Source organism: Cucurbita maxima, unplaced genomic scaffold (assembly GCF_002738345.1).
Source record: "Cucurbita maxima cultivar Rimu unplaced genomic scaffold, Cmax_1.0 Cma_Scf00008, whole genome shotgun sequence".
Taxonomy (NCBI): domain Eukaryota; kingdom Viridiplantae; phylum Streptophyta; class Magnoliopsida; order Cucurbitales; family Cucurbitaceae; genus Cucurbita; species Cucurbita maxima.
Window position 1 is genome coordinate 2,510,334 of NW_019272024.1, and position 24,748 is coordinate 2,535,081.

Below are 24,748 nucleotides of genomic sequence, written 5' to 3' on the forward strand. Positions count from 1 at the left end.
CATTCATTTTTTTTTTTCTCACCACTCTCTCTGAACTTATCTTTATTAATTTCTTAATACATGTTTATATTTATTAATTAAAAAGTTCTTAGACTAATCCATGTATTTATTATTTATTGCTGCATTAATTCTTAATTATTCATTAAGAAAAGTTTATTAGTAGTACTTTTTATGAAATCACTCATGGATGACTTTTTTAATTATTATTATTATTTTTTTTTATCAAATCAACTTTTTTTATTTATGGGAATGGAATAATTTTTATTAAATGTAAAGGTTTCTTTATAAAGAAAGAATTTGTATCAAAAACCATTTGTATTTTATTATTATTATTATTATATTTAAAGAAACATGTCAAAATCAAATATTAAATTGAAGTTAAATTTTATTATTAAAATATTAAAGGTTTATCCATTAATGTATTAAAATCTAATTTGGTTATAAGTTCCAATGTGTACATTTAATTACTTAAATTTTGTAAATATATGTCTTTGTTGCATTATTATTATTCCTCAGCAATAATTGATTGTGCTATCGTGAGAATGGAGATTTAAGCCTTCATATCCGTACTAAATATAATTAAACAATATTTCATTAAATTAATAAATTGTAAAATTAATATTTCTAAACATTTACTAATTAAAAAAGTCGAACATTTAATCCAAAATATAAAGAATAAAGAGAGGAAACAAACTTTATTTATTTATTTATTATTATTATTATTTTTTTTTTTTTGCAGATTAAATGTATATATAAAAGCAAAGACATTTAAGATTCCTGTGCTAATTTTAATTGAAACACATTAGAAAAATAAAAAATTAATAAATAAATTTAAAATTATTCTAATGACAGATCTAATCTAAAAGTAATTCTATAAGTAATAAGTATTTGATTAAAATATTATTTTGATATCTTTACTTTGTTTAATTACTCTCAATATTTTCAATAAATTTTTAATTCATTCCATCAAAGTTAAATTTTATTGAAATTAGTTAACAGTAATAATAAATTTCATGCAAAATAGTGAAAATGCTAATATATAATAATAAGTTTTAAAAAAAATCAACAATAAATTAAAAGTAAGAATTAAAATTAAACCTTTAAATGTAAAGTTGAATTAAGGTTCAAGTATTTTAACCTAAATGTTTTTGTTTCTTATCACACATTTTGAAGATTTTCTGTTAATTAATCACTGATTTTTTTTTCTATAATTCATCTCTCGAAAAAAAAAAAGAATTAATTACTTTTATTAACTAATGGAATATCAATTATGATCATCTAAATTCACTCAATAAGCTATATTAAATAATTTAAAATCTTATTTAGAAAGACACTTGAAACTATCAACCTTTTGAAAGGTGTTTATATAAAAATCAATTTCATTTAAAATTTAGCACTAAAAACAAAAGCAGTAAATTGTAAATTTCAAAGAAGAATATGAATCAAGTAACTTTTGGATGACACTTTACCCTCCTAAAGATAAGGACAGTTCTTGTGGGACACCCAACTTTTGGACCATGTGGTTTCCTCCCAAGTTCCAACACTAACTCAATGTCTATATTCTTAATGGGAAATTAGTACACATCCGATAATATCTGTCTCATTCTATAATCATCATTCTATAATCAAAAGAGTACGATTATCATTTATTAAAAAGAAAAGTAAAAAGACTGTAGATAGAAATAAAGATAAATTACCTTGTGACATAACTGGAGAAGGTAGGAAGATTTGAACTTACCATAGAAGAAGAACGTGATAATTACCGTTTAAATACACTCGCTTTGTGTAAAGGTCTAAACCCATTGCTAGTAGATATTGTCCTTTATGAATTTTTCTTTACTAGCTTCCCCTCAAGGTTTTTAAAATGCATTTGTTAGAAAAAGGTTTCTACCCCCTTATAAAGGGTGTTTTGTTCTCCTCCCCAACCAATGTGGGATATCACAATCCACCCCCCTTCAAGGCCCAACGTCCTCGCTGGCACTCGTTCCTTTCTCCAATCGATGAGGACCACCACCAAATCCACCCCCCTTTGGGTCCCAACGTCCTTACTGGCACACCGCCTCATGTCTATCCCCTTCGGGGAACAACCTCCTCGCCTGGCACATTGCTTGGTGGCTAGATCTGATACCATTTGTAACAGCCCAAGCCCACCGCGAGCAGATATTGTCCTCTTTAAGTTTTTCCCGTCCGGCTTCCCCTCAAGGTTTTTAAACGCGCCTACTAGGGAAAGGTTTCCACACCTAAGAGTGTCTTGTTCTCCTCCCCAACCAATGTGGGATATCACACTTTGACAATTCTTATCCACCATCTTTCAACTCCGCCATTCATAATAAATGAGCACGCCTAGTTAGGAATTAGCATGGGGTAATATTGGTAAATGATTTGAACCTTTTTGTACAAAAGGCCAACTATGTGCTACCCTTTTCAAAAGCTTTTACAATTTTAAAAAACCTCTACACACATGCGAAAAGAATACTTTCTTACCAAAAATCCTCAGCTCCTTCCAGAATTCATCGACTCAAACTCTGCTAGACTTGATTTTGGCCACATAACCTGTAAGATTGAGGAGAAAAAGTGCTTCCAGAAGGAAGATTATCAGTATTTTAATCCAGGGCGAGAAACTGGAAAATGATGGTATCAATTAATGATTAGAAAAAAATACTGGGGAAGTGAACTGGATAATAATTCCATGGATTGCCTCAATGAAGTTCAGAGGCTAAGAATTAAAAACTAGGAATATCCTTTTGTCTACAATTTTGAGATGGAGAAAAGGAGCGATTCCCACCTCAATTACAGATTACACCTAAATCCGTGTTAATCAAAATGCATTCTTGAGGAAACTGCCTCACATGTACCGATCAATTGAGTTTGCAAACAATGTCAGGTTGCAAGATTTCGGAGCCAAGAATTGATTCCGTCCTTTTGGCTTCTTTTTCCAACTTGCTGATGGGAGAATGTTTTCTAATTACACCTCCTTTCAGGCAGCCAAATCATATGCTTCAGGATTGACCAACCAAACTACCTACCTTAAACGAGAACCGGATGGTCGGCTTTGCTCATAACCACCAGGGAGAAAAACAGGGAGTTGGTTTGAAGCCGAGTCCCTTTTGAATCTGGACTCGCGAGATAGAGTCATCGTCATTCTGTCTTGGCTCTCTCTCGAAGTCGAGACCCTTTCGTTTCTCAGACTATCTCGAGAAGAGATGTTCAGTAGAGGACCACCGAAGAAAATGGAATCTCCGGTGTACATTAACTTCTCGGATTGCTGCAATGGAGCTTTTGTGTTGGAAGATGATGTAGGTTGCAATGGATTAACTGGCTTTCTAGTGTTGTTGCTTGTTTCGCCGTTTAAATTTGGCAAACCTATCTGCACAGATGATCTAAGAGGACGGGTTTCTGAAGCTGATACAGGAACTGAGACATACCTCCCAGCTTCTTGGTCCCAGACAACAGATGTCTTTCTGACATCTCTGAGAAGAGAAGTAGGGGCTGAAAGCAATAATGGATCAGTAGTGTTTCCCCTCTGAGCAACCTTATCGTCAAACCCAGAAGTATGAGATCTTGGGTCGGTGACAACAGGGTAGGATGCCTTGGAAGAATATGGACGTTCAGGAAATAGGCTGGGAATTGATGAAGCAGCACTAAAACGACCTAGACCCAGACCATTACCATGTGGGAGAGGACTGAGGGTGACTGTTTCATGCACATGGCTTGGACTACTGAAGCTACTCATGCTCTGTGTTCCAGTTTCATAATCATCCTGACTAGCTTGACTCGGAGCCAAGGAATTTCTTATGGGAGAGAGCCTAAGATCACTTTTAATCTCTTTGTTTGCACCAGTGTCAGTGCTCACACTACTTCTAACACTTAGGTTTCCGCTGGAGCTCAATTCTGTATCTGGGAAACGGCGGTTATCAAGAGGCCTCAGAACAGATGATGATGCTCTAGCTTTGGCAGCTGCCTTCATGGCCTCGTTAGAATCAAGCTTTGCAAGCTTCCAAGCACTAAGACGAACGGCTCTTTTGGGTGCTTTTGGCCCTCTTTCTGAAGCTCCTGCTGCATCTGGGTCAACAGTAGATGGGACCATTCCTGGCTCCAAGTGAGGCACCACTTCATCCTAATGCGTTTAAGTGGGATTAGTTAGTAGTAAGAAACTGTTGTTTTATGATAATAAGAAGCTTGTGAATTGGATAACGCATGCATAATTTCTCCACAAAAGATGACAGAAACAAATTAAAACTTATCGGCACAACATAAATAATGAAAGAGCTTAAACTAAAATTAGTTGGCGTTCAAGACCCAAATAGACAATTTATTTTCAAGTGGGTTCTTTTTCAATTTAAGATAATCTTTTTAAAATATTAGCTATTTGGAGTGTAGATAAATGATTTCTATTTATACACTAATGGTAAAAACAATTTATACCTTTTTCTAAAAGTTTAAGAGTATTATACTCCTTTCCAAAGTTCGTAAGTATCTTTGAAACGTGGTACTAATGGTTCCATCCATATGCTAACAGAACTTTAAAAAAAGTTTAAGAGTATTTTTCAAGTTCTATAAATGTTAAAAGAGTATTAATGAAAATTTAAAAGTTCATTGGTAATTTTTGAAACAATGTAATTATGGTTTCCATCCAAAACTAATGAGGCACTTTGAAGTTTATGTGGGATATTTTTTTATTAATTTAACCAAATATTTATTCTTCTATTTTTTCAATTTAAAACCTCTTTGCATTAAATTACATTTACTAACTCATTATGCTTTAATTTACCAAAGTGAAGCTTCAATTTCTCCCTTTTTGAATCTTGACATAATCAAACAGGAAGAAATGAAAAATGACTATCAACCTATGACTGGCTTGAGAAATAAATAAATGGGATTTTCGGCTATCAAGCTACATGCAGAAAATATTTACCCAACAGAGAATGAAAACAATCACCCAAAAAGTGTGGAGGAGAAAGGTAGGTTCTCTTACTAAAGATTAAAAAGTCAATACCTGATAATCAACGAAAACTCTTGGAGGCGTACACCATGCCCCCTTGTATTGTAAACCAAGAGAACTTCCACCACTCAAACCAGTGGTAGCAGATCCCGATGGAGAGTACATAATGTTTGGCAATTCCTCGTCAACAGACGCTCCAACAGGGGCCTCACTTGTAGCCCTCATTGCTATGACATATTCATAGGTTGTAATACCCTATTTCAATACATGTAGTAAAACAACTGATGAGAAGATCCGCGCACCAAGCAAACCGTCTAATCATGATCCATTAGTTTTCCAAATTGATCTTAGATATAGATATATTATTCTGATTTTAAATGTAGCACTATTTATTGACTATTACCCCATACCACAGTATTTCCCCAAGATCAAGCAACAAAGATCATGGAGAATGAAAAATCTATTTAAGTTCTCATCACTGACCTTTTTAATTAATATCATGTGGAAAAAGAAAAGTTCGCCCAAAGGGATACAGGCCAGCATGGAAACTGCAGTACATATCGCCTGGATAAAACCAAATTCAAACTAGCAATTAGCACCTGACTTGATTTTTTTGATAGTCATAAGTAAACTATAAAATATGTGTTTTTGTTACAAGACATAATTACTTAATTTGTCCCTACCACAACTGTTGCAAATGGGGCACGAGAAAAGCCATTTCCAAGTCGATCGATAATTTCAGTTTCCATGCCTCTTTTATTAACAAAGCAACGCACTAAAACAGCAATACCAATTCCAGCTTCAACAACGAGCTGAACCACAAAGGTAACAGTAATTAGCAGCAAAAAAGAGAGTATACTATGGTTTCAAAGAATAGTATCCAGTTTTTAGTACTTACCCAAACAAGACTTACTGCCATAAGAGAGATAAATGTGATATAGTTTTTCTGCCCCACACAGTTATTGAGCCACTGCAACCACGTTGAAAATACAGGTCAATCTCCAAGTAAAAACCTTAACAAAATGAAAATGAAAAACAAACTAAATGATTTTTTTTTTTTTAAAAAAAGAAAGATATACCCGGCAATGGTGATCAAAACCATCAACACATTTATCACAACTTCTACAATGTTTGCTGAACTTCCGCACCTGCAACATTCGTACGTTGTAAATCAAAATAAATTTTTGTTATCATGGATACATGCGTGCGGCCCATTATAAACGGAGTTGCAGGATTATCTTCTAAAAATAAGATGGACAGCATTCAAAACCTTGACAACGTTGCATGATTATATAAAACTGATACTAGATGCATGCAGACGAAGTATGAGTAAAGCAAAATATTAACATTTATTGTTCTGATGGACTATGATACTGTACATATTTAATTTTTACTTGGGAACTATTATAGAGCATCCAAACCAAATACCTCAGCATTGCACAATGTGCAAAATAAAGCATCCTCGGCAGCACTTTGAGGGTCTGCCCCTCCATCCCTTTTTCGACAATCTTCGTGTACAAATAATGCGCAACAAATTAGTCCAATTTTATCAGCACTGCGAACTGTTGGTTGTTCCACTGGTTTGTCTGCTCCGCCAACTTCTCCTACTGAACCTTTCCTACTCGTATTAGCTCCTGATATGGAACTTCTGGAGGGTGATGATGCAGACGAATGTCTGCCATTGACAATTTCATCTAAATTTTGTGGTAGACCCTTCAGTGATAACCCTTGATTATTGTTGGGGTTTGTTACCCGATTATCAAATTTAGACATAATACCAGGGTCAGCTGGATTAATTGCAGTGCATCTCACATAAAGAGTGAATACAAGGAGAGCCTGCAATGCCATGAAAAGATTGAAATAATGAAAGAAAGTAGGTTTCCAACCATTTAAATGGAACACAAAATGCTCTAATGACAGTATGGTTTGGTATATTCTACATGTTACAAGTACAAGCACGGTCAATCTAAAGGAGGATCTGATTTACAGGGATCACTCACCCACTCAATATTCCAAATCCACTACCATCCAAAAACTGATAGTTTTTGTATTTATACTAAGAGACAAAATATGTTTGTATTATCACAAAACTGATAGTTAATGCACTAAACCATAGAAAATGCTGAAATGCGCAGAAATCGAGCTAGGAAGAAAACTCAAGTAGATCAAACTTTCAGGATCTACAAGCTGGAAAATTATTATCCACGAATCAACACCTCGTAGTGACAGCATTAAGTGCATGCTTGATAATTGAGGTGGTGGGGGAGAGAGTAAATAATATTGCATACCACTGGTGAATAAACGCCAACCAATATGTACTCCCATACATGGCCACCGAGGAAGGGAGCAAAGAAAGCATAAAATGCCACGACCAGTAAACAAAACACTGTGATTGCAACGACCTACATTTTAAGCAAAAAAATATATTAGAAAGAAACTCAAGGCAGGCATAATACTACTGAGAACAGATTGTTTGTGACGATAACTTGATAATAGGTAAGAACAAAACAAAACAAAACAAAAATAAGAAAGACTTCAAGATTCTGAACATTCCTAGCCTCAGCTGTACAAACCAGTGACACAAGTACTGGAACGCATTTCAACACTTGAAATTGTGCTCCACATAATATAAAACTGAATGCTGAAGTTCAAAAATCAGACTCCCACTATGCCTAGGTTGAGAATAGGAATAACAAGCTACCAAAAAAACCCCTCGTCCCTCCCGCAAGCTCCATCCATGTGTCCAAGCCTAGCGAAAACCAATCATTCCCCAACTTTGAGCAGTGATCCAACATAGATTTACCTAAGAAAACTTGCCATTAAGTATCAATGCCCCATTCCTTAGCCAATTCTCCAAGGGGAAAAAAAAAACGGGAGAAAAAATAGATCACGGACGAAAATCCCATCGAGATATCACAAGCTCCAGTATCACGCAGAACTCGAGAAATGAACTCTTTTAAACTTAATAATCTTGAAAGCTAAAGTATTATTGCAACATTTCCTCTAGCTTCTCTCTGTAGCCAATCAGAACAAAATTCAATCTATATACTCGACGAGACACAGAATGAAAAAAAAAAAAAAAAAATCCACATCGTCATTCGGAAGACTGAGAGTAAAGCTGCAGACAATTTCCAACGAACAAACGCCATAAGAGAATCAAATTTCAAACAAAGAAACCACCACAACTCAGCCATTTACCGAGAGAGAGGTCACACATTGGCAAAACAAAACCCTAAGACTATGAAAGCAAGAACCCACAGCAAAAAAGAAACAAACCAAAGACAATCGTAAGGAAGAGTACCTGAAAAGTATGAGCAGGCAGTTGCCATCCATGTTTCCTCACCATAACTCCACAATCGAAACGCCACTCACTGCCGAAGTAAGAACAAACCCACTCCCACACTCCCGTCGACCGGCCGGCGAGCAGAAGAGAGAGAAACCGAAATCAATAGAGAGAGAGAGAGAGAGGGAGAGAAAGACAGAAAGTACTCTCTGTAGCAGCTGAAAGCGATTCCTGGAAAGCGAGGATCAAAGCGGAAGCGGCGAAGTAGTGAGAAGGAACGGCAGATGGGAGAGAAGGGCGCCAAGGTGAGCGTTGACAATGAATCTCAGGAATAGGAGTGCAAGACTTAATAATTAATCTCAATTTATTTATTTTTTAAAATAATAATAAAACCGTTATTTTATTTTGATTAAAATTACCGTTGGATTTTAAATTTGGTAATTAATTTAAGGTGGAATTAAATATATTGAATTTACTAAATACATAATTTTAAATTTTAAATTTATCAATAATCTATTAAACTTACTTTAAACTTTATTTTTCTAAAAATTCATAAATAAATAGATACTTCAAAAATTAAATTTGCAATTTAAGATTAAATTTAATATTGTGGAGAGGATTAGGTAAGATGATGTGATGATACTTTTGGTGGGAAAGAAGGTATTATTTAATGTTTGCTGTTTTGTGGGTCCCACCCATGCAATCTCACTCTGGCTCTATGTTGGATCGGGATCCAAGAATCCGTCATGCAAGGAGATGTATGATTCTAATATCATTTGTAACAGTAGAGCTCATAGCTGAAATATAGAATTTAAGTAATTATCGATCATATTGTAGTGAATAATTGCGTTGACCCTACACATTTGAGTACAGACAAAAACATGAAGATCCCAAAGACACGACACATCGAGTTGAAATTACGTCATCTCTAATTAAAAATCTCAAAGAAAAAAAGTTAACTTTCCACTCTTTTGATTCATCGAGCTCCAAACCAAACCAGTGCGAGCCAGGGCGACAACAACTCGATTTCTTGATTTAATTAAATAGATATAAAAATTAAAATTAAGTTTTAATAGAAAAATTGAAGTATTTTAAAATTAAGTATTATAGATATAATATTTAAATTTGATGTTTATGAAATTAAATAAGAGTGACATCTACAAAATTTATAATTAAACTTAAAATGAATTAATTAAATTTGCAAAGTAATGAATATTCAAAATTGTTGAATTTCGGGGGCGGTTGAGGAAATGCCCTGGGCCGTTTCTGCACGCGCCGTAAGCGTGGGCCGCCGTTATGAGTCCGAAAATAAAATGCCGGGAAAATGAAAAATAAATCGAAAATAGCGAAGGCGCGAAAGGGTAAAATAGTCCGAAAAAAGAACTGAAAGCGAGTGAGAGAAAAGCGAGTGACGGATTATCCATTGTCAAAAAATAAAAACAAACATCCCCTTCTCCCATCGGCGAGTGGTTTACAAACCCTAATTTCCCAAATTTTCTCAACTCTTTGCCCCACTCGCGGCGGCAACCCCCACTCGCTCGCCTGTCTCAGCTTCTTCACTCCCTCCCCCTCAGATTCTCTATATGCCCTGCACTTCAGGTCCAATTTCTTCTTTTTTTTTTCTCTCTTTTTCCCTCTTCAAACCCCATTACGAACTGTTTCCTTTGATGTTCTCTTTCAATCTTTCCGTTTTTTTCTTCTTTTGTTGTCGTTGTGATTTGCTTGAGATTTTGCCCATGTTGAATGTTCTTGGGTTTGGTGTATTATTCTTGCGTTTCTATGCGGTGGGATTGTTGTTTGTTTCTCGAGAAAGTGCCGGAAAATGGAGGTCGGTGTTTTTTTGTTTGGAAGTAGGAAAATTATGAAATTAAAGGGTCGTCGACGATGGGAAGGTTTATGAAATGAATTTAAAGTTTTGTGGATTGGGGTGTGTTGTATTTTGTCGATGCTGTGGAAATTTTTAGCTGCTGGATGGAAGTGTATGTGTATCCAACTTGCCGGTTTCTTGACAATTCAAGTTCTGCTTCCTGTCTTATTGATCAATCTCCAATGGCGAACTTCATCAGAGTGATGGGCTTCAACATCCAGAGGAATGCTGCGAAATTATCGTGGTGTCAGAATTAATTCGAGGGTAAACTATATTGGTGTAGTGCCGGTGTCACCATGAATGGTTCTTCTACTTTCTAATTCAATGGTTTAAGATGCCCAAAATTATACCCAGTTTGATCGCTTCATTAGTATACATGTAACTTATATTTGGCCACTTTTGATGTGTAAATCTTCAAGCTACGTGCCAGCCCAAAGCTCAGCGCAATGACAAGTTCTTTTAGTTTTTTTTCTTACAGCTGGGGGGTATTACGACAGGTTTGCTAAGTGTTCCGGCATGAATGAACCTATGATGCCATTTTAAGTGTCTAGTATGATGTGAAGTTGAAAATTGAATTACTTTAGGATTGTGTCATTTTCATTGTTTAGCAGAATACTCAAGTGGAATGCTTTTGGTGTGACCGGGGAAGATTCAATGGATCTTGGTCCTTATCACTTCAGAAAATTGGATCTAACATATAGTAGAAATTGGATGAAGTTTTGGAGATTTAATTGACGTATAGAAGATTTGCTTCGTTGTGTTTATTAGTGAGCTTGTTTTTTTATTTGTTTGTTTGTTTTACTTCATCTTTTGTTGCAGGGAGGAGACCAGTAACTATCTTTCCTATAATATTGGGTATACGATTAAGAGTGTGTATAGATTTTTCTCTTTTCATTGCAATCTTTGCAAATTGCTGATTCTTTTGATTTCGTTTTCAATTATTATTTTATAAATCTACCATTATGAGGAGAATAAAACTTCATGTGACGTTCCATGCAGTGTCATTGGAAGATTTATGTTGTATTTCTTATCGAGTTTCATGTGTAGATTGGAAATAACAATTTTCTGCAGGTCTTTTTGATTCACCGTGAAAGTTTAGAATCTCGATGACAGAAAGTTCAAAATATTGTTGTTGAGATAACATATGAGAATTGAAAATCATTGTTATTGTCTCAAGATATTAAATTTTAGTTCCTTTACTAGCAAACAGCCTTTGATTTTGAAAATTGATGTTGTAGAGTTGATATGCGAGCAAGCAACAATAGCCTGCTTCATTGGTTATGGGCATAGTGGGCATAGTAGGTATAGACCCTGTAACTAAAAGGCGATGATTTTTTTCTTTTCTTTTCAGTTTAGATAACCCTGTTTATGTATATGCAATTAAAATTAAGATTCTAGTCCCTAAGATGTTCACTATTTCATGTCCATTTCAGGTATCTCCAAAGTTCATTAGCCATTGGCTCATTTCGCCATGGATATAGATCTTAGGTTACCTTCTGGTGAGCACGACAAAGATGAAGAACCAAATGGAATTAATAATATGTTGGATGTGGAAGAAAAACTTCATAATGGAGTTATTGAGAGTGGAAATAATATGGTTGAAGCTACAGATGGGATGCACGTTGAAGATGGTGGAGATTTAAATTCCCCCATGTTAGACATGGTAATGTTTAAAGAGGACACGAATCTGGAACCACTTCCTGGCATGGAATTTGAATCACACAGTGAAGCATATTCCTTCTATCAGGAATATGCTCGTTCTATGGGATTCAACACAGCAATACAAAATAGCCGCCGTTCAAAGACATCAAGGGAATTTATTGATGCAAAATTTGCATGTTCTCGTTATGGCATGAAGAGAGAGTATGATAAGTCCTTCAATCGTCCACGTGTAAGGCAAACTAAGCAAGAAAGTGAAAATTCAACTGGTCGAAGAGCATGTGCAAAGACAGACTGCAAAGCTAGCATGCATGTAAAGAGGAGGGCGGATGGTAAATGGGTTATACATAGTTTTGTTAAGGAGCATAACCATGAGCTTTTACCTGCTCAAGCTGTCAGTGAACAAACAAGAAAGATGTATGCTGCAATGGCTAGGCAATTTGCTGAATACAAAAATGTTGTAGGACTCAAGAATGACTCGAAGAATCCATTTGACAAAGTTCGCAATTTTGCTTTTGATGCTGGAGATGCAAGGATTTTACTCGACTTTCTTACTCAGATGCAGAACTTGAACTCTAACTTCTTTTATGCTGTCGATATTGGCGAAGACCACCGACTAAGAAATTTATTTTGGATCGATGCAAAAAGTAGGCATGACTATATTTATTTTAATGATGTAGTTTCTCTTGATACTACCTACATCAGAAATAAATATAAGTTGCCCCTTGCTTTCTTTGTTGGGGTGAATCAACATTATCAATTTATGTTGCTTGGATGTGCTTTGCTATCAGATGAAAGTCCAACAACATATGCTTGGCTATTGCATGTGTGGTTGAAAGCAATCGGTGGACAGGCTCCAAAAGTTATTATCAGTGACCATGATAAGGTACTGAAATCAGTCATTCAAGAGGTGCTTCCAAATGTGTATCATCACTTCGCTTTGTGGCACATATTAGCGAAAATTTCTGAAAACCTTGGTAATGTAATTAAACGGCATGAAAATTTTATGGCGAAATTTGAAAAATGCATCTATAGATCATGGACAACTGAAGAGTTTGAGAAAAGGTGGTGGAAACTGGTTGATAGATTTGAACTCAGAGAAGATGAATTGGTTCAGTCCTTATGTGAAGATCAAAGACAATGGGCTCCAACATATATGAAAGATGTCTTTTTGGCTGGAATGTCCGTGGCACAGAGATCCGAAAGTGTAAACTCCTTCCTTGACAAGTATTTGCACAAGAAGACCACTGTGCAAGAGTTTGTGAAACAGTATGAATCAATTTTACAGGATAGGTATGAAGAGGAAGCAAAAGCTGATTCTGATACATGGAACAAACAACCCACTTTAAGATCTCCTTCACCGTTTGAGAAGAGTATTTCGGGAATGTACACACATGCGGTATTTAAAAAATTTCAAGTCGAGGTCTTAGGTGCTGTTGCTTGCTTTCCTAGGAAAGAAAAGGAAGATGAGAAAAGCATTACATATCATGTTCAAGATTTTGAAAAGAATCTAGTCTTCATTGTTGTATGGAATGGATTGAAGTCGGAAGTTTCTTGTCTGTGCCGGTTGTATGAATATAAAGGTTACCTTTGCAGACACGCTATGGTTGTTCTTCAAAAGTGTGAACTTTCTACTATTCCAACTCAATATATTTTAAAGCGGTGGACAAGAGATGCTAAGAGCAGACATTTATTGGGAGAAGAACCTGAGCTAGTACAGTCTCGGGTGCAACGGTACAATGATCTATGCCAGCGAGCATTGAGATTGATTGAAGAGGGATCTTTGTCCCAAGAGAGTTACAGTGTTGCAGCACATGCACTTGATGAAACTCTTGGAAATTGTATTGGTGTCAATAATTCTAATAGAACCTTTTTAGAAGCCGGTCCATCGGCAGCTCATAGTCTACTCTGCATTGAAGAAGATAGTCAGATTAGAAACATAGGCAAGACAAACAAGAAAAAGAATCCAACTAAGAAAAGGAAGGTTAGTTGTTCGCAGTATAGTTGTTTATGTTTGAAGTGTATTACGTGTTGAAAATGACACTTTCGAATTGCAGGTGAATTCTGAACCTGATGTCATGACTGTTGGAGCACATGATAACTTGCAGCACATGGTTTGTCTATCAATCTATCTCTATCATTACTACAATTATATGAACTCGTGTTGAATCCCAAAATAAACGACAATTTTGTTCGTCTCCAAACGGTTTTTTGAGCCAATCCAAATCAACCATAAAAGTAGATTTAATCTTGTATCGTTTTTTAGGAAATTCTTTCTGAACTCCAAATTCCAGCAATTTTTCAGGGTTATTTTATTTGGTTCTTAGTCTCTGGTTTGGAACTTTTTCAATGTTCGAATTCATCTTTGGAAATAAAAAGGAGTTGGGGCATTATAATTGATTAAATGTCTTTTGAAAAATTGCTCTACTTAAAGGTAAGCTACAAACCATTGTCCATATATCGATGATTCTTTCCCGTCTCTCTTCCTCAGGACAAATTAAGCTCAAGAGCTGTAACCCTTGATGGCTATTTTGGCGCACAGCCAAGCGTGCAAGGAATGGTATGATGTTATCGAGTCTCTCTCGTACCTTAATTAGTGAATTTGCAAAGTTTTCAGTTCCATGCCCTCTTATCTTCTCAGGTACAACTGAACTTAATGGCACCGACCCGTGATAATTATTACGGAAATCAACAGGCCATTCAGGGGCTGGTAAGCTTTATGTTTACACAAAAAAGTATACGTCAGTTCGAACTTAGTATAAAATACATGAACTCTTTACCCATTTCTTATCTGTCCGCAATTATTAGTTATTTTGTGTTCTTTTATTTATAGGGGCAATTAAACTCCATAGCACCTAGCCATGATGGTTATTACCCAGCTCAACCGAGCATTCATGGACTGGTATGTTACATTTTGAGACTGTGTTATTCAGCTCAGCCTATTTCTATTCTAGTCACCACATTTTACAAAAGCGGTTTGTTCCTGCAGGGACAAATGGATTTCTTCCGAGCACCAGCTGGTTTCGCCTATGGCATTCGGGTTAGTTTACTGAACACAATCGATATCTTCCACTGCATTATGCAATTTATATGTCATCCAAATTCAATAAGTTTCCTCGTGGCAGGACGATCCCAATGTACGGACAACTCAATTGCATGATGATGCATCAAGACATGCATGATTAATCCCTGATCTTAGTGAAGGTGCTTCACGAGTTGAAATAAATGTATCTCTTTGTATTTAGCCATAAAAAGAAACTTTGCACATGGAGAGTCAGTTTTGAACCATCATTTTGCAGGTGCAGGAAACAACTCATTCTTCTAGTCTGTAAAAATAGAATGTATCTTTCCAAGTTAGTGGCTGGAGATATACTGAATGTTGGTCCTCAAGTGATTGTATCATAAAAAAAGTATGCTGTATCTCATCATTGTCATTTATCTTACATGGTTCTTCTTGAAAGATGGTAACGTAATACCGATTCAGCCTAGAGTTGTTTGTTAATTTCTTGTTAAGTTGTAACTAGTCGGTACGTAGAGCTCGAATCACTGGTTTCTGGTTCGGTCGTTTCAGGTCCAAGAAGCCAAAGGCTTTATGGAAATGGTTGCGCTATAGCATACTGATATAGTGTTTTTTTCAGGGAGAAATAGGAAGTGGGAGGAAATTTGGGCGCTGTCTTAAGTTTTTTGTTGTCAACTTGGAACATTGTTTGAGTTTTGTTCTGTTCTTCCCTGTATTTTTCTTATGAGGAATGTAATTTTTGTTTCTTATTAGGAAAAAGAACGATTTTGTTTAACAGGATATGCTTTTTCTCCTACGCGGTCACGTTCGAGTCATCGTTTGTCCTTACGGAGCTGAATCCGACTTGAAACTGAGTTTTTGTGTGTCAAGTGAAGCCATCTTTGTCCTTATGGAGCTGAATCCGACTTGAAACTGAGTTTTTGCGTGGTAAGTCAAGCCATCATTTGTCCTTAGGGTTCGAGTGGCATCGTTTGTCCTTACGGAGCTGAATCCGACTTGAAACTGAGTTTTTGTGTGGCAAGTGAAGCCATCTTTGTCCTTATGGAGCTGAATCTGACTTGAAACTGAGTTTTTGCATGGTAAGTCAAGTCATCGTTGTTCTAATGGGTTTGAGTGACATCGTTTGTTCTTCAAATATTTGTTTCGTTTCGATCATTATAAACATTTTTGTTCATTTTGACAGGAAAATGAAAGAGAGCCTTATCCAGGAAATGTAGTTGCAGAAGGGAGCAGATTAGGTTCGTTGCTTGTATAGAGTTCTTCGAATTTAACTGAAATCTGGGTCTCAAAAATTCATTTTTGTATTCTTTTGTATCAATTTCAAATTTTGCTTCTTTTGTTTGAAAAGTTGCCTTTAAAATTTTTAACCTCTTAACGTTAAAAATATTTTCAAAACAAAAATCCCGACCTTTCAATGCAAATGTCGCGTTATGACAAATCATAAAATATTAAAAGAATAAAGAGTTCAATAACTTCATTTTTGGGAGGAAACAAATTTTTAGGAGTCTCAATCTCATGATCATAGGATTAATAACGAAACCGATGATGATCAAGCCAATGACAATGATTACTCGGGAAAAACATTTCTTTTATTATAAGTTAAATCATTTTTTCCATCCTTGTAGTTTCTGTGAACTCGAGACTTGAACAATTTTTCTGTCATAGACATGTTCTCTCATGACTCTTGCCATATCAACTATAATATATATTTATTTTGAAACCGGTCGAAAAGATCGGACACAATAGAAAACATAATTTAAACCTAGATTCATGGCTTATAATGTGACTTAATTTTAAAAACATTAAAAATTTATTAAACACTAAAATCAATAAATTTGTGATATAATGATTTTAATACACGCGCACACGCGTGTGGCTTTAAGGGGGGAAACCCACCAAAAATGGGATTTTGAGCTAAACAAGCTTTTCTTGTTTTCTTCTTGGCGCTGGTGGAGAGAGCTCTGAATTTGGCGCCGACAGAGAGTGGCAACAATACCAAGAAAAGAAGCGAGTGAAAATTGAAATTGGAATCCACGTTGACCCAATTCTCTCAATCTCTCCCCCACAGTTTTCGATCGGCGAGTGAGTCTCAAACCCTAATCTCCCAATCGAAGAACCCCCTTCCCCCACTCGCGCAATTCCTTCACTCGCTGCTTGTGGGTGTGCGGGGGCCTTCCTTCTTCAGGTCTCTCTCTCTTTCTCTCAACTTGCTCTTTGTCTTTGTCTTCACTGCTGGGTTTCTGTGTCACTTTTCTGCGATCTTCATGGTGCTTTCTCTTGGGATTTTCCATTTTCTATGACTGTTTGTTGCCTGATGAAATGTCGATGGAGAATTGTTTCTATATGTGTGTAGTTTACTTGATGGGATTTGAGAAATGTGCCGTTCTATTGTTGCTTCTTCTCCCCCTCCCCCTGATATTAGCTAATTTGAGATGGGTTTTGTTTGTATGTTTGGTTTCTCTATCAATGTTGGGAGATTGTGTCGTTATAGTACTCTTGACTTCTTGAATTGGGATTCTGTCGATTAATCACTTCTTGAGTTTTGTCTCTTAGTCACTAACACAGGAGATGGATTTTAACAAATCCAGTCTTTTACTCCGATTTTGAATAGGTGTGACGAAACTAAGTTGATTATATTTTTCCGTGCTGGTTGGAACTTACCCGACCAGGAATTTCACTACCTTAGATGAATAAGACGACCTTTTCATTTTTTTTTTTCATATTGAATATTGTAAAGTAATAAGAATTAGAGGGTGTTAAGCTTTTTATCATCCTGGTGTCGAGCTATTATTTCATAGGCTGGGGCTTGCTATGCCGAAAGCGAGAGGAACTCTATCCCTCTTTTTCCTATTTTTGCCTCCATGTCGCCACACGGGAAGGATAGGGGGACGTAAAAATGGGGATCTGCTTTTATTAACAGACGTTCTGTAGATTATGTGCGTTTGATGTAGCAGTATATTGTTAAAAGGTTTGATGTCTCGTATTTGCTTGTAGAGTTACTGAAAAAGTTCCCATCACGTTTGTTTACTGGGTTAGCTGTTTTTGAAGTCTTCAATCATGTGATGTTGGCATTTAATTACTGTTCATGATTTTCAAAATGCAAGCCATGATACATTGACCAGTAATCTTCATTACCAATTGTAAGATCCCACATCGGTTGGGGAGAAGAACGAAACACCCTTTATAAGGGGATGGAAACCTCTTCCTAGCAGACGCATTTAAAAACCTCGAGGGTAAACCCGAGAGGGAAAGTCCAAAGAAGACAATATATGCTAGCAGTGGGCCTGAGTTGTTACAAATGATATCAGAGCCAGATACCGAGCGATGTGCCAGCAAGGAGGCTATTCCTCGAAGGGGGGTAGACACGAGGCAGTGTGCTAGTAAGGACGCTGGGTCCCGAAGGGGGGTGGATTGTAAGATCCCACATCGGTTGTGGAGGAGAACAAAACACCCTTTATAAGGGTGTGGAAACCTCTTCCTACCAGGTGCGTTTTAAAAACCTTGAGCGTAAGCTCGAAAGGAAAGCCGAAAGAGGACAGTATCTGTTAGCGGTTGGCCTAGGCCGTTACACCAAGTGAGTGAGTTTTGTTGAGGAATGTAAATTAAATCCCGTTGAATAATGGATTTGAAAGTTCATGGAGTATGCTAGGTGGTCTCTCTATCATTTCACAGGGAATTTCAGTCAAAGCAATAGTCTGTAAACTTTCCTATGCTGAAAAGTTATGAACTGTGTGGCAGCATTTAGGTGAAATGTGAAGACTCTACTTCTTATTGCTGAACAAATGGTTGATGTTGTGGATGAAATGCATGATAGAGATGGTGGAATTATTAGTTTACCAAAGAAGGACACCCTTTTTGAAGAGGATATAGATTTTGAGCCGCACAATGGCATTGAATTTGAGTCCCATGAAGCTGCATACACATTTTATCAAGAATATGCCAAATCAATGGGATTCACCACATCGATTAAGAATAGTCGACGTTCAAAGAAATCAAAGGAGTTTATCGATGCAAAATTTGCGTGTTCAAGATATGGAGTTACTCCTGAATCCGAGAGTGGGAATAGTCGAAGGCCCAGCGTGAAGAAGACCGATTGTAAAGCCAGCATGCATGTGAAGAGAAGGCCAGATGGAAGATGGATTATTCACGAGTTCATAAAAGATCATAATCACGAGCTTTTACCTGCCCTTGCGTATCATTTTCGTATCCATAGGAATGTAAAGCTGGCAGAGAAGAATAACATCGACATATTGCATGCTGTTAGTGAAAGAACACGGAGGATGTATGTCGAGATGTCGAAAAAATGTGGCGGGTATAGAAATTTCAGTTTTCCGCAGATTAACACGAGTTATCAGTTTGACAAAGGCCGGTATTTAGCTCTTGATGAGGGGGATGCCCAAATATTGCTCGAATACTTCAAACGTATCCAAAAGGAGAATCCCGACTTTTTCTATGCTATAGACTTAAATGAAGAGCAGCGTCTGAGAAACTTGTTTTGGGTCGATGCCAAAAGTAGAAGCGATTATGTTAGTTTCACTGATGTCGTTTCATTCGATATCTCATACATTAAGACCAATGATAAGCTTCCGTTTGCTCCGTTCATTGGGGTGAACCATCATGCGCAGTCAATGATACTTGGTTGTGCACTGGCTGCAGATTGGACTAAGCCAACATTTACCTGGTTGTTGAAGACATGGCTTAGAGCAATGGGTGGGAAAGCTCCCAAAGTTATTATATCTGATCAAGACAAGGCCTTGAAGTTAGCCATTGAAGAAGTCTTCCCAAATACCCGCCATTGCTTTGCGCTTTGGCATATATTGGAAAAGATTCCCGAAACTCTTGCTCACGTCATCAAACGAAACGAAAACTTCTTCGCAAAGTTTAATAAGTGCATTTTCAAGTCGTGGTCAGACGAGCAGTTCGATATGCGATGGTGGAAGATGGTTACTAGATTTGAACTTCAAGACGATGAATGGATCCAATCATTGTATGACGATCGTAAAAAATGGGTACCGACTTATATGGAGGATATCTTCTTGGCTGGAATGTCAACCGCCCAACGTTCCGATAGTATGAATGCTTTCTTTGACAAATACATTCACAAGAAAATCACTCTGAAAGAGTTCTTGAAACAATATGGTATCATTCTGCAAAATCGGTACGAAGAGGAAGCAATAGCGGATTTCGATACATTGCATAAACAGCCCGCCTTAAAATCTCCTTCTCCCTGGGAGAAACAAATGTCTACAATTTACACACACACAATATTTAAGAAGTTCCAAGTTGAAGTTCTCGGGGTAGTTGGCTGTCGTATGAGAAAAGAAATCGACGATGGAGCAATTACTACATTCAGAGTTCAGGACTGTGAGAAAGATGAGCATTTTCTAGTAAGGTGGCATAAATTGAACTCTGAAGTTTCTTGTTTTTGCCGTTTGTTTGAATATAAAGGTTTTCTTTGTCGACATGCATTGATCGTGTTACAAATGCTCGATTTTCGGAGTATTCCGCCTCAATATATTTTAAAGAGGTGGACAAAAGATGCTAAGAGTAGGCAACCAATTGCTGATGGAACAGAATTTAGACAGAACAGAGCACAACGTTACAACGATTTATGTAAAAAGGCAATTGAATTGAGCGAAGAAGGATCACATTCCGAGGAGTGTTATAATATAGCGGTTCGTACATTGGTCGAAGCTCTAAAGAACTGTGTTAATATTAACAACTCGAAAAGTGCTCCAGCTGAATCTAGCGTTCACGCCCATGGTCTACGTGAGGAGGACGAGAATCAGGGAAGTATAACTGCTAAAACAAATAAGAAGAAGAGTGTAAACAGAAAACGAAAGGTTCGTCACGTTTTTTATTCGTAAAAGCTTTCTGAAGAAACGTTTTTGATTCAAGAATCCCTTTTCTCAGGTACAATCCGAAGCAGCTATGATACTTGTCGAACCACAGGACAACTTGCAGCAAATGGTCGAATCTCCCTACTACGTAATTCGTTAGCAATGTGCATTTATCACATAGTTACGGATTTCATTTTCATTTGGACTTTCGACTTGCAGGATAGTTTAACCTCGGATAGCATGACCCTGAGCGGATATTACGGAACCCAACAGAACGTTCAAGGATTGGTACAGCTGAACTTGATGGAGCCTCCCCATGACGCATCGTACTACGTCGATCAACAAAGCATTCAAGGGCTGGTTAGTCTTGCTAAGGTTGTTGTTGCATATTCAACGATCATTCAAATTCAATATATTCATTTTACAGGGACAGTTAAACACAATTGCAGCCAATCATGATGGGTATTTTGGGGCGCAGCATAGTAGCATTCATGCACTGGTATTAGCCATTTTCCAATGAATATGCTTGAGGGAACGTTTTCTCCAGCCAATATCTGAAAGTTTTTCATTTTGTTTTGGTTTTGTTTACGTACAGGTGGATTATCGACCGGCTACGAGTTATAACTATAGCTTACAGGTTTATATAACTCGGTATCGTATTTGAGAACGATCTTTCTGGTTTCGTTTAATAAAACTGTGTTGCCAAAATAATTTCAGGACGAGCAACATTTGAGATCTGCACAGCTTCATGGCAGTAGTTCTAGACATACTTAATGAAGAAACAGATACAAAAGGTATATACAGGACGCACGCCCAGACCCCGGAGTACTTTGTGCCACCGTGCCCGAGCTTCTTTACTTTTTTGTCGATCGGAAGGAGGAGAGGGAAACAATTTGGGTGTAAAGTTGTAGCAGAAATCAGTGATTTTGTTTTGAAAGAACCTGCTGTGTTTGGAAGGCTGAGTTCTTCCTTCCTGTATGATATTGAGAATCTGGGAATGCTCTCTAACTATGTTTTTGGAAGGCTGAGTTCTTCCTGTAAATTCAATTTCTTTCTTCCTACTCAGAGGATTAATTCGTTCGATGCTTGCTACGAGCGGGTCAACCCAATATCGAGAGAGGCCACATCTCTCGAGTCAAACTCAATCGCTGGCAGGGTATTGTTTGGTCTAGTGTCGGGATTTCTCTTTTCTTCTTGCTTATCACCTACTTTTTTAGTGTAGTTTTTAGCAGTAAGAGCTATTGTCGTAAGGAGTAGGAACATGACAAACCATTCGAATCAATTCTCGCAAGAAGTAGCATACTCATCGTTGTTAAAATATTCCCACAAGGGGACGGAAATACAATGTAATTAAAAATTTAGAAAATTCTTCTCCACTTCTTGCTCGGTCCATGGTGTATATGAATTTCCTCAAAATATAGAGATGGGAATTGAGATTATAATACTATTGAATGAAGAGGCACCCATCATCATCCACAGGTCCATGTGCATAGCATGAAGCAAAACTCGTGCTTACCCTATGCAGTATTATTTGATGCAACTCTACGTGCTTTACAAGTAAAATATTAGGGTTTCTACCTAATTCTAAGAAGCTCTCGAGATTGAGATTGATAAGTTTTGATAAGTTTTGAAAGTACGTCTTAATTTTAATTTATTTCTCAAAATTTTGAGGTGGGTTTTATTCTATTAAATTATGATCAATAATCTAAATTAATTATTATTGTTTAAACATATCTAGAAAAGTTGTCTCTACATCATTAATTTTCTAATGGTTACAAAATATATATATATATATATTGAAATGATAATTAAAATAAGTGATCAAATTAGTAATTATATATATTCATATATATATATATATATATGAATACCTTGGCGTATAAGCAAGGCAAAATTGTGGATGTTAAAAGTATAAAGAAATTGAAAGAAACAAAAACTATAATATATAATTCCTTAGGTAGAAGTTATGATTTTGTTTCGTGAAATTATGGAGTCTTCTTTAGGGCAAGAAATTATACCACTTTTTTTTAAATTTAGTTCATATACGCTATTGAGAGCCTTTGCTAGTTGAATCCCGTCTAATAGACCCTAATAAAACATCTAGTGGCATGATTAAAGTCGATGTACGTAAGTTGCGTCCCCATCACAATCTCAAATGAAACTATCCATGAAATTGTGTCTCGTGTGAAACGTAGCGTTATTGGGTTATCAGGTTTCGATATGGGTGAGCTTGAATGGCATCTCTACTGGGTTATTCTTTACAAGTTGTGGAAGCACGAATAGGGTTTAGAGCTATATATGAGTTTTATATATTTATTTTATTCTCCATTTCATGAATTTTGAGTATACTCATTAATATTAGACTTGAAAAAATCACTTAAAATATGTTATTATGAGATTTCACATCGATTTGAGAGATGAAGTCAAAATGGACGTGGGCCTCAAAGAAGGGTGTATTATGAGGTCCTACTGTGATTGAAGAAGGGAATGAGTGCAAGCGAGGATGTTAGACCCTAAATAGGGTTGGATGGTGAGATCCTACGTCGATTAGAGAGTAGAACGAAACATTTTTTATAAGGGTGTGAAAACCTCTTCCTAGCGACACAAAGCTCGAAAGGAAAAACACAAATAAGACGATATCTACTAGCAATGGACTTAAATAGTTACGAACTAATTTAGAAGCGTGATATCTAATGTCTTATCCACTACTATATTCATATATATATAGTAAAAACGATGCGCGTTAGACACAATCATGTAAAAAAATCAAAATAAAAAGCAAAAAGATGAAAGGGTATGATCCAAAAGAATCCCTAAAGTGAGGCAAAAGGCAGCTACCACCACCATTGATGTGTGTTCTTGAAGTTGGAGATTATGATTTGATGGGGTTTGTAATGAATGGCGATGTTTTCATGTGTTTCCAAGAAAATCATGTAACTCAATTGCCTTACCCTACTCCTTCATAACCCAACAACAAACAAGAACAGAGCACAGATCAATTACCCAATTTTCTGATTGTTTAAACCATGTCCGGCCCTGGCGATTGGCTTCAATTTTACCATCAAAATCTTCCTACCACGGCGGCGCCACCGCCTTCCGATCAATCCACCTCCGAGATGATCTTCGTCGATCGAGTTTCCGACGCCATCGCCTCCGCAAACACCGGCGCTTCCACTGGCTTGAATCCGGAACGTCGTGTAGCAAAGCCGGTTCGCCGCCGGTCCAGGACTTCTCGGCGGACTCCGACGACCTTGCTCAATACAGACACAACTAATTTCAGAGCGATGGTTCAACAATTCACCGGCGGTCCAACTCCGCCTTTCGCCTCATCGATTTCCCCCAATTTTTCGTTAGGGTTCGGCGCGATTCCTCAATCGAATTCCGGCTTGATTTCTCCGCCGTCTGGTTATCCGCTGCAGTTTTACCATCACAACCCCCAACCGTTCGTGATTCCAGCATCCGCACACGGCGGCGAATTTCTTCAGAGGCTATCCGCCGCGAAGCCAGGAAATGGCGGAGTCGCCGCAGACGGATTTCTGATGGAAAGTGCAGTTTCTTCTCAAATTCCTCCCGCCGGAGCTTCTGCAGATTCCTCCAACAAAAGCAACGGCGGTAGTGGCGGCGGATTTCTGTTCTGACGACGGGGAAAGAATTCCAGCGCCGGCGCCGATGATGGACCTGAGTAATTTTGGGCTATGTAGAAAATTTCAGGGCACTCATTGGCAACGATAAGGTGAAGTGAAGAAGAAGAAGTCCTTTTCTTTTTGTTTTTTTTTATATTTTTTTTTTTTTAATTTTCCTTAGGATTTTATTATAATTTTATTGCTAGAAGAAATAGGGTTTTGGCTTTTATGTTTGAATATTCTTCGTTTGTTTATGTTTCTTTTACGAAAAAAAAAAAAAGAATATACAAAATATATTGTTGTATAAATTATGAATAATTTATTTGAGAATTATTTTGATATATTTATACAAAATTTTAGAAAAATAACGAATAAATCTAATAAATTCTCCAAAGATTCTTCGAATAAATTGATTCTCTTCGTGTTTGGATCAAAATTTTCACATTTATTTTATCACAATATTTAAATGTTTGAATATTTCATTAAATTAGCTATATATATATATATATATATAT

At 36.8% G+C, this 24,748-nt stretch overlaps 4 protein-coding genes across 11 annotated transcripts; 3 read left to right on the forward strand and 1 right to left on the reverse strand.

Annotated features, from left to right (window-relative positions):
* Positions 1–2,622: 2,622 nt before the first annotated feature.
* On the reverse strand, positions 2,623–8,548 carry LOC111483068 (probable protein S-acyltransferase 19). Its single transcript, XM_023129185.1, has 9 exons — positions 8,244–8,548; positions 7,231–7,344; positions 6,371–6,778; positions 6,022–6,090; positions 5,841–5,912; positions 5,626–5,754; positions 5,426–5,506; positions 4,997–5,197; positions 2,623–4,117 (listed from the first exon to the last, which is right to left on the reverse strand). Exons 1-9 carry the CDS (start codon positions 8,286–8,288, stop codon positions 3,023–3,025), a joined length of 2,214 nt encoding a protein of 737 aa, XP_022984953.1. The 5' UTR covers positions 8,289–8,548; the 3' UTR covers positions 2,623–3,022.
* A 1,113-nt stretch (positions 8,549–9,661) lies between these two features.
* Positions 9,662–15,239, forward strand: LOC111482706 (protein FAR-RED ELONGATED HYPOCOTYL 3-like). Of its 6 annotated transcripts, none has more exons than XM_023128626.1 (9): positions 9,662–9,824; positions 11,331–11,385; positions 11,526–13,735; positions 13,809–13,865; positions 14,243–14,311; positions 14,393–14,461; positions 14,585–14,653; positions 14,741–14,791; positions 14,877–15,239. In XM_023128626.1, exons 3-9 carry the CDS (start codon positions 11,564–11,566, stop codon positions 14,931–14,933), a joined length of 2,544 nt encoding a protein of 847 aa, XP_022984394.1. In that variant the 5' UTR covers positions 9,662–9,824; positions 11,331–11,385; positions 11,526–11,563; the 3' UTR covers positions 14,934–15,239. The 6 variants fall into 6 exon arrangements, with proteins under 6 accessions (XP_022984394.1, XP_022984393.1, XP_022984395.1 ...); XM_023128625.1 differs by having other exon boundaries at positions 9,670–9,824; positions 11,331–11,394; XM_023128631.1 differs by lacking the exon at positions 9,662–9,824 and having other exon boundaries at positions 9,831–11,385; positions 14,877–14,955; positions 15,051–15,239.
* Positions 15,240–16,686: 1,447 nt separating this feature from the next.
* On the forward strand, positions 16,687–21,675 carry LOC111482839 (protein FAR-RED IMPAIRED RESPONSE 1-like). Of its 3 annotated transcripts, none has more exons than XM_023128827.1 (7): positions 16,687–16,955; positions 18,509–20,613; positions 20,684–20,740; positions 20,830–20,970; positions 21,038–21,109; positions 21,206–21,247; positions 21,328–21,675. In XM_023128827.1, exons 2-7 carry the CDS (start codon positions 18,553–18,555, stop codon positions 21,382–21,384), a joined length of 2,430 nt encoding a protein of 809 aa, XP_022984595.1. In that variant the 5' UTR covers positions 16,687–16,955; positions 18,509–18,552; the 3' UTR covers positions 21,385–21,675. The 3 variants fall into 3 exon arrangements, with proteins under 3 accessions (XP_022984595.1, XP_022984597.1, XP_022984596.1); XM_023128829.1 differs by lacking the exon at positions 16,687–16,955 and adding an exon at positions 16,993–17,037; XM_023128828.1 differs by lacking the exon at positions 16,687–16,955 and adding an exon at positions 18,188–18,419.
* Positions 21,676–23,561: 1,886 nt separating this feature from the next.
* Positions 23,562–24,474, forward strand: LOC111483172 (VQ motif-containing protein 22-like). Its single transcript, XM_023129328.1, has one exon. It carries the CDS (start codon positions 23,637–23,639, stop codon positions 24,246–24,248), a length of 612 nt encoding a protein of 203 aa, XP_022985096.1. The 5' UTR covers positions 23,562–23,636; the 3' UTR covers positions 24,249–24,474.
* The last annotated feature ends 274 nt before the right edge of the window (positions 24,475–24,748 follow it).